Below are 9,395 nucleotides of genomic sequence, written 5' to 3' on the forward strand. Positions count from 1 at the left end.
AATTTGACTCTGCTGGTGAAACTCGGACAAGAATTCACAGCAGAGAGAGTTGGGTACTGTATAATTTAAACAGCGATGCAGCCAGAGCAGCGGGTGGCCTGAGCGGCAGCGTTTGCTGTTTACTGTGATTCCGAGGGATTTTGTTCTGCTGTTCTCAGCTTGATGTGCCGGGTTTGCAACGTGAAGCCCTCGTTAGCGTTAATGGCAATTCTGCGCTGGAAATGCTGGAAAATGAAACTGCACGAGCCGTTGCCTGACGCCGCGAATGCTGTAGCGAAAGTCTGTAGAAATTCATAGCGCGGGCAAGTCGTACACAGCAAATGGTAGACGCAGAGAGCCAGAAAAGCATTTTAAAAGCTCTCTCAGGCATTTTTCTCGCCCTCTTTTAAGGAGCCTGTAGACTGTCCTAACAATAATGACTGGCTGTCGTTAAGGGTCTGCCTCTGGGCCAGTTGCGAATCCCAGGAAATGGCCATGTGGCATTCCTTCTGCGGCTTAAAAGCACAGCTTAAGCTGTATTATGAGAAAAAGAAAACCATTTCAGCAGCGTGCTGGTATCTTTTTGCCTTCAGTGGTTTTGGTGGGGGGGAAAAAGTAAATTGAGGAGCATTGAGACACCAAGGCATATGATTTATTACCCCACCAGGATGCTGAAAAGATATGAGCCCCTTGAAAAGCATATTCTGAGGGGCAGCTAAAGGAGTAGGGAAGACTGGAGGACTGACCTATGGGGCAGTTGAAATTTTATTTGCTCATTTTCCTAGAGGAACCTGTGGTAAGTTTTTTTGCCAACAGACAACATGGAGTTGGAAAATAAGAAGTCCATGGTGACATTTAGAGAGAGATGTATCATTTTGCAGCAGGCCGTCAGCCTCACCCGCATTCTTTTCCTCGTTGGTTATTTGTATTACACCTCTTCGTTTCTCCACCTCTCTTTTGACTTCCAAGAATAGTCACAACCTGCTTATTCTGAGAATGTGCAAGCGCGATATGAAGCCCTTTGGGAAAAGCAAATATGCCACCCTAAGAGATTAATTGTATTTTAGGGACTAAGTTACAAATTTTGCTAAGGGGACCTTAAAAATGGGCATGAAGAGGTGGAACTCCAAAGATTCTTATCTTTAAGGTCCAGGGATAATCAAGTAAACACAATGACTCTACTTTTCCTCAGCATGTCATTTATTTACTAGTCTCCTGTTGATACACCTGTATACTTATGATTCTGCATGCTGTAGAAGATAAAACTACAATTTGCTTTCTCTGCCAGCTGTTGTTTTTTGGTTTATTTTTCTCTTGAAATAGGAGATATCCTTCTTGTTAGACCTGAATTCTGTGCTTCAGCTTGCCATAATCATAAAGCACATAGAATTTGTGTTCAAACCAGGCTTGGCTCCCTCCTAGGGAGGAATTTCACTTTACAAAATCAGCTCATAATTACCTAAAATTTGCCACAGGAAATTACTTTATGTTTTTTAAATACTTTCCCCTTTAAAAGAAACTGACTGTGGAAGGGGAAGTCCAGATTTTAAAACTGAAGGTTGGTTGTGTTGTTTGGAGGAAGGGAGGGAAAGAGAGAGGCTACTGCAATACGAAGTCCAGGATCGTGTGTGCACAACTCCTCCGTGTATTTGCAGAATACCACCCTTCATGCAGAAGAAGTGGCAGGACATTTTCCTTTTATTTGTCTCAGTCTCTGGATTTTACAAGTTAATGTATCCCTTTCTCACCAGGCAGCAGCCAACCAGAGATTTCCATGCCATATTGGGAAGGGTTCTAATGATGTTTTCTGTGGTCTTTGTCCTTACTATATGGTGCAGCAAGACTTGCCCTGTGTTTTGACAAAAAGCTGTGCTAATGATAACAAACTATAGTTCTCCCTGCTACTGCAGATGACTCAAAGGTTAATTCCAGCTGTTAACGTAATGGGCAGATCAAGAGAAAGCTTTCAGCAACAGGGCATTTTGTAACTGGTATCTCGCTGTTAAATTTGTCTCTCTAACCTGAGTCTTGCTGATTTTTTTTTCAGGGCGCCACATGTGAGTAAATACAACTCCGTAGATAGACACCCAGTCAGGATGAACAGGATAGAAAGCCTTTCCATGACTGTTGAAAGATAACACGAGGGGGTATATCATAGTTGGTCAAAGCAACAAAATAGAGAGAGGAAAAAAGAAAAAAAGAAAAGAGGAGAGAGAAGAAAAGACAGAGGGAAATGTTCTATTTCACTTCCCCTGAGCAAACATGTAATTTCCATGATTTCTTTTTAATGACTCTTCTGAAGCTAGTAGGTACTGATTTATGAAAAGCTGTAAAAGATCAGGTGGAACCCTGCAGGACGTCGTTTACAGCTGCACGGATTGCAACCCATCTAATTTGTCTAGTAAAGTGTGAGCTCATGGTACACATCACCCAGGCCATAAATTTCACGTTCAGACCTTCTGTCTAGGGGCTGGGTCAGAGGGAAAAAAACTGCCAATGTGTGCAGATGCTCTGAAAGCCCAGCTTTCCCTTGGTGAATGCGAGGAGACATCACAGACTCTTCACAGTGAGACAAATTCCTGTTCATTGATAAACTGTCCAGATGTCCTCTCTGAGGAGGAAAGTAACTAATTTTTGTTTGGAATCCTACAAGGAGAAAAATGATACTTTACAGTGCTGGTTATTCTGAGGTCACTTGCATTAAAATTAGGTCATATTTTTTGTCCTGATGATACTTTGATCCAAGTAATAAACATAAAAGCTCTTTTGGGCCACTCTAATTCCTAATCCTAGAGACCTGTTCTATTTCAACTTGTTTATACTTTTTTTTTTTTTTCTTCATTAGTGATTCTTGAGTCAGGCCTTGTTTTATTAGATTTAAGTTGAAAAGGCATACTAGGCTGGAAGAACAAAATCTCCATGCTTTATCACTAAGAACACTTCATAAATACTCTTAATAAATGTCTTGGGATTCCAGACACTATAGCCAGAAAACTATAAATAAAAAGCATTGGCTCTTCACGGGACAAACAGTAGTCAGGGAGATGCAGGCTGTGCAGCTACTGAATAGAAATATTTTGGGCCTGATCATCTAACCTGAGCCTTTAACTGGAGGGCGTTTAAAGATGTATATCACCTAGGTGCCTAAGATCTATTTTTAGCGTGAAAACAGTAACCTGAAGTGTGCTGCATCTTCTGTCCTGAGCTCAGTCTTTGTGACGCTGCAGCCATGCTGTGCTTTCCCTTCTTTACTGTTTTGGGGGCAGAGCGGGTTTCTGGTGTCTTCTGTCGCTTTCCTTTCCGTCTATAGCTGTTCTCAGGATGGGAGGTCCATAGCTGGTGCCAGTGACCATGGTCGTTCGCAGCAGCTCCTTGTCCTGGCTGGGCTCTGGAGGGAAGGTAGGCAGGCGAAAGGTGCCTGATCAGGGACATCGCTGCTCTGAGACCTGGTGAAAATGAATGGTGAATCTGTCGTGGTGTAATGTCTATTTGTGGCTTTGGAGTTAAGATTTTCAAGCATCTAATGAGCTCTTTAATTATGGCCTGCAATCCCAGAAGGGATGAAGATATTAAAATAATTTTCTGAGCCTGAAAGAAATCAACTGATTGATAAAAATTGGCAAAACATCAGAAGTAAAAGGTGCTGTTTAATATGTAGAAAATACCAAGAGTTACTGTTTAGCAAAGCTATGTTGTTCTTTTCTTCAAAGGTAAAAGTCTCAGTAAAACTGATGTGGCATCTCCTGATTGCAGTGTAAGTCACTTGTACTGCAAGGGTATGCTATTGCAGTGCTGCAGATCTTGATGAAGCTTAATAGACTTGTGTTGGGATTGAGAAGTTTTGTCTGGATTTTCTAGGCTGCTTATTCAGTGGTATTTAGACACTTTGTTGTCTTTGGTGCCTTTACAATCTCCCCCTTTATGTTTTTTCCAGTGCTCAGAGATGGCTTGGGTTTGGGGTGGAGAGGGTGTTTTACAACCCAGATCAGTTCTCCAGTACCAATAACTGTTACCTACCCATTACACTGTGTAACCACTGCCTTTAAATTATGGTATTAGTCCTACCACCTCTCATTTTCACTTCTTTCCAGTGACAAAGGTCACTTCAGATGGATTCAGCTGTAGTAGCCAGACTCCTGTGCAGGTGATGTTTCCCTAGAGCCATGGGGAAAAAGAATTATGGGGCAGAAAATAGACTGTAAAGTTGCAGCGCTAACTGCTTGGAACATCCTCTAGTTCAGTCTCCTGTGCTCATGAGTAGCACCATGATAGTAGCACAGCTAAGCACATGCTTAGCTTTAAGCCTGAGATAGTCACTATGGGTTACTTCACTTAATATGGAGCATGCATGTTTCTGAATGGGGGCTGAAAAGCTGTCCAATACAGACATATGTTTGTCAGTGGAGGGAAATATGCAAAAATAGAGTTGACGACTCTAGTAACCTCTGACTAGATGAGGAAGTCATTATTGTACTAAATAGCACCGAGAGGGAAATGTAACTAGAATTAGTAAAATATCGTGTTAGTAGAAAGAAATTACTGATCGTCTTGCTATTCAGGAGCTTCTCACACCTCTTAGAAAAAATAGCAAGTCAGTGAGCAGGAACAGCTGAAACAGGTTCACCTCTCTGAGCTGGGTGTCTCCTCCAAGCTGTTTGTGTGGAAGACCTGTCTCAGAGAGGACAAACCCACTGCATGGAAATGTATCTCTCCATGGACTGCAGCAATAGCTCAGAAAACTAGCTGGGCCTATTTGTGGTGTTTTTAGATGGCTAAAATGAGGTGTGGTAGAGCCTGACTCTAGTGACTTCATGGGAAAGGGCTGGCATTTATTTTTAGTCTTGATGCTCTCAAATAAGAAGTTACGGTATGCTCACAAGACCATGAAAACAAGTGTTCATACCAGACAGAACTGAATTTCTGGATCAATATGGGAGCAGCCATTTTTGCTGTTTGCAATATGCAAAGTGCAGTGTCAGCTGCAATATATTCCTTCTTGATAAAAAATTATGCATTTAATCATAATTTTGAGAAGGATATTTTTTTCTCGATAGCTTATAGGTAGACTTATGCAGGTGGAAAAAGGTTTAAATGGGCAAAGCAGCATGGACAGATGTTTTGTTTGATTCATGGTGTTGGTTTTGTTTGTTTCTTACTGGTTTCTTCATTGTTTTCTGAGTAGAGAACTTGGATACAAATCACATCAGTACAGTATCCTTTATGAGCAGGAAGATAATTTCAAAGGCAGGAGATGATTTGGTTCTCACATCTAAAGTATTTGTATGAAATCCTTATGGAAGTTTCGGTCTTAGAGTGAGCATCAATTTTAAACTGGACATGGCAATTGCATGTTACATTTGGCTAAATGTATTTAATGAAAAATTTCCTCATTTCTGCCTCTGTGCACTGCAGAAGGCAAGTCTCGTGCAGTTATATTTGTCTCACAAATTCACTGAACATTTTATTTTGAGACTTGATACAATTTTTTAAAGCCACAGGTGTCGTCTTATTTGTGCTTCTAACTTAGTAGTAGCATTAAGGATTTGTCAGTGGGCTGCAGTACTCTGAACATTTGATATGTGTAAATTCTACCAACACACTCCACTTGGAGTCCAGAATGTGCATCCTTTGTGTGTTGTTTGGGACTAGGTGAATCACATAAATATAATCTGAATTAGGCTTGTCTTTGCTAGTGCTTCACACATTAAATTGTAAGGTACCGATACGCTTCAAGAATTGGTGGTGCTTCAGTGGTTTAAATGTGGGCATGAGAAGCTGGTGCTCTTAAGCAAGACGATTACACAGCATTTGTCAGAGCTGCCAGCATGAGTACGTGTGGTGGCCTCAGCAGCAGGTAACTTCCACAGACGAACAGAAAAGCCACGTCTAGCCTGGAAGCCCCTGCCAATGCCAGTGCTAAGTTTAGACACAAAATAAATCCATACATATCCCTGCTCCCTAACTTTCATCACATTCTTTTTTATTTCAGGCCATCAAATCTTCTCCTGGACCAAAGTAACATTGACATTTCAGCCTTCCGCACGACAGGTGATTGGCTCAATGGTTTTCGGACAGGACAGTGCAAAGACATTTTCACGGGTGTGGAGTACAGTTCCTGTGATACAATAGCCAAGATTTCTACAGAGTAAGTTTGAATTGACTACAGCTCTTCATCATTGGTTGTGGCTGGAGGTACAAGTTTAAACGTAAGCGTAAGAGTAGTGTTCTTATACGGAGTTTCCAGTTTTTAGCTCAAATATTCTTACATTTAAAGAGACAGATGTAAATTATTGTTGCAGTTGCAACACACATGCAGGAAACGTAGGTGCTCTGGTGATTGTGTGAAGGTCATGGTCCCATAGTTTCTTCTCACTGATGCCAAGGAAATTCCCAATCTTTTCTGATGCAGTAGCGCCGTGCATCATCTGGTACACAAGCATAACTTACTTTCACTCACAGTTTAGGAGTTTCTTTGTGATTCTTTATATTCTGCCTTCTATATGGGGGTTTCCCCGCAGCTGGCATGTGTGCCAATCTTTTCCTTTATTGCCCATCCCATATTCCATCAAACCAGGTGAGACTGAGCAAGCACTGCTTTCCTCGGACATGGTAGTAGTTATTCAGGGGATGAACTCTCTTCTGCCTCTAGTTTTGACATTTAAACATGCTAAACCTATAAGTTTACAACTTGCAAGTTCATTACATTTAAATGCAATCTGTCTTTGTTCTTGTGATAAGGAAGAGTAGGGTAATGTTCTCTCTGCACCTGAAAAGGCATCAAGTACAGTTAGGAACTTACTGTCAAAAGAAATCTTGACTCCCTGTTGGGCTAGCGGGATACACAACAAGTTATGAAGAAGTAAGCAGCAGCTGCGGTACCAACAATTAAACACATCAATGCCGTTAATTAGTGTATTATTGCAACTTATAAAAAGGCTGCTAATGGCTTTTTTTAACAATTACCCTTTGGGGACAGTGCCGAAATCCTCTAGGCATGCCCCATTTCCTGCGAGCCTGTTAGCCCTTCGCAAGTGTTAAACCACTTCTGCGTCACGCAAGGAGCAAAGAGACTGGACAGCCTGGAGAAACGAGACGTGAAAAACAGGGTAGAGGCTGGAAGCTTGGTCATGTAGCCGTGAGTCTCAGTGCTGATACCAGAGTTAAGGCGACCATCGAGAGGGCTCAGCACGTAATAGCGAGATGTCGGCACCACTCGGGAAAAGCGATCAGGCTCGTAGGGGGATGGAGATGGTAGAGAGGCTCAGGATCGCAGCTGGCCTAGAAGGAGCCCCTTGCCCCTAAGTCCCTGTGTGTATCGCTGGAGAACACCGTTTCGTTGTCTTTTCTCCCAGGTAAGCAAACACAACAAGGCTAAATGAGTTTCTGCTCTCTTTTTTTTTGTGGCCTCCTGCTGTTTTCATACAATGGCCTCAGTATTTTTTCGTACCAGGGTTTGTGTTTCAGCAGTATTGCCATACCAGGAGGCTCTTCCAATGCAGCAATATAAAACGAGCAAGTTGATTTCTGTTTGCTCACATCAGCCCTCGGAAACACAGAGACAGTATGCTCACTCACCCGGTGCATCTTCTCTTTTTTCCAGTGACATGAAGAAAGTCGGCGTTACAGTTGTGGGGCCTCAAAAGAAGATTGTTAGCAGTATCAAAGCTCTAGAAACTCACACAAAGAACAGCCCTGTTCCTGTGTAAAGTACCAAAATGATGTTGCTCAGGAGAGAAAAGTTGCGTCACAGGGCAAATGTGATGGCTGATAAACGGCAGAATTTAAAGGAGTTCTTTGCAACAGCTTTGGAAACATAATGGTTGAAATTTCAAACCCACTAAGACACTCAAATATTGAGTATAAATGCCTTAAAAATAGGAGTGAACTTGTTTTCTATCTGTTAATCCTAAAGGGTGGGTGCTCTTGACTGACTGTTAATGCAGATAGTAAATCTCAAAAGAAAAAAATATGTAAAAAATCCTTCCAAGTAAAAACCAGTGATACTAAAACCTAGAGCCATTTGAATATTAAGTGACTGAATAACACGAAAAACCCATGGACGTAAAAGCTGTGTATTTGATCTATACAGCAAACAAGAAGAAAGAAAGACTTGCAGTATTTTTATACAGAAGAGATCTGTAACAGGTATTTTATTTCTTTAAAAGCAAGGAAAATAGAGGACTATACCTCACTACCTGTCTGGCCATATTTACTATAATGTCATTGTAACATGCTATTTCAACTTCAGAAAGGAATACAGAAATAAAGTTTGTAGTGACTTTGAGTTAGTTGACAGAAGATTCTTGCCATTATGTTAGCTTCCCTAATTGTGTTCATTTATATAGAAACAAGTCTTAATTTTTAAAAGACTTATTTATTTCCTTTGGGTTTTTTCCATTATTGTTTATATTTATGCTTAAATACCTTAACCTGGCTGTATTATTGCCAAGTGCCAAATGTTATCAAAACTTCATTGGTTCAACCTGAGAAATTGTGTGAGGGTTAATTACTAGATTATTTTATACTCACAACACCATATATGAAATACAGAAGGAAAGAAAGATGGTCTTTTTTCCAGCTCTGATGCTAGACAAAGCGTCTGGACTTGTTGAGATTCCTTCCATTTGCTGTGAGTGGTATTTTAGCCCTGGCTTGAGTTTTGGCAGAGTTGTGTGCCTGTCGATCTCTAGATCAGTATCTGGCCCGCTCAGGCACACACGTCTCATTTACTTCCCAAAGGCCTGCTTCCCCGTCAAAACAAGGACCCCTGTTCTCGGATGGTGTTCAGGTGGGAGATTTGCCTAGCAAGCGTTAAAAAGAGTCAGGGTTGCCTCCTGCATTAACTGAGGGTGCTTTTTGAGTTCCCTGGGGAGTGCTCCATTTCTGGCTTCCATCTGGCAGGCTCTGCTCCCGGCGCCGGGAGCTGGAAAGCGTGCTGCCATGTGGGCAGCTGCTGGTAGTTACTCTGAGATGGTGACTTGCAACCAAGGGTAAGTGGATAGCTTAAAAGGATGACTTGAGCTTGTGAAATGGGGCTTTGGTAAGTAATTTTACCTAAGTCTGAGCTAGAAGGCATCTGTCCAGGCACTGCTATCCTGCAGGAGCCTTGCTTTTTGGCACAGGTTCCTTAGGCACCTGTTCCTTGAAAGAAAGCAGAAAGGAGCCTATCTTTAGGAGAGCATTCACGTTTCGCAGTGGAAAAAGGAGTCTGGAAGGTGGGATTCGAGAGTCCTCCCCCATCTTCAGCATCTTCCCGATAGCGAGCTCTTAGGCTGCTGCTCTGGAGCACATTGGTCCCAACTCTGAGCAGACACGACTCTTTGCTCTGAAAATGAGCCGTCTAAATCGCAGTGTGAGGCACTTCTTGTGCTATGTACGGACAAGCTTCTTGACACTCCAGAGGTGATGCCAGGCAC

General features: G+C 42.0%; 1 protein-coding gene across 1 annotated transcript in view; it reads left to right on the top strand.

Moving 5' to 3' along the window:
- The window catches only part of EPHA3 (EPH receptor A3), a 212,877-nt gene extending 205,192 nt beyond the window's left edge, over window positions 1-7,685 (top strand). Inside the window, exons 15-16 of the mRNA XM_075714456.1 lie at window positions 5,969-6,124; window positions 7,580-7,685. Coding sequence (XP_075570571.1) covers window positions 5,969-6,124; window positions 7,580-7,685 — 262 coding nt within the window. The remainder of the gene's footprint in view (window positions 1-5,968; window positions 6,125-7,579) is intronic.
- The last annotated feature ends 1,710 nt before the right edge of the window (window positions 7,686-9,395 follow it).

Source organism: Pelecanus crispus, chromosome 1 (genome assembly GCF_030463565.1).
Source record: "Pelecanus crispus isolate bPelCri1 chromosome 1, bPelCri1.pri, whole genome shotgun sequence".
NCBI lineage: Eukaryota > Metazoa > Chordata > Aves > Pelecaniformes > Pelecanidae > Pelecanus > Pelecanus crispus.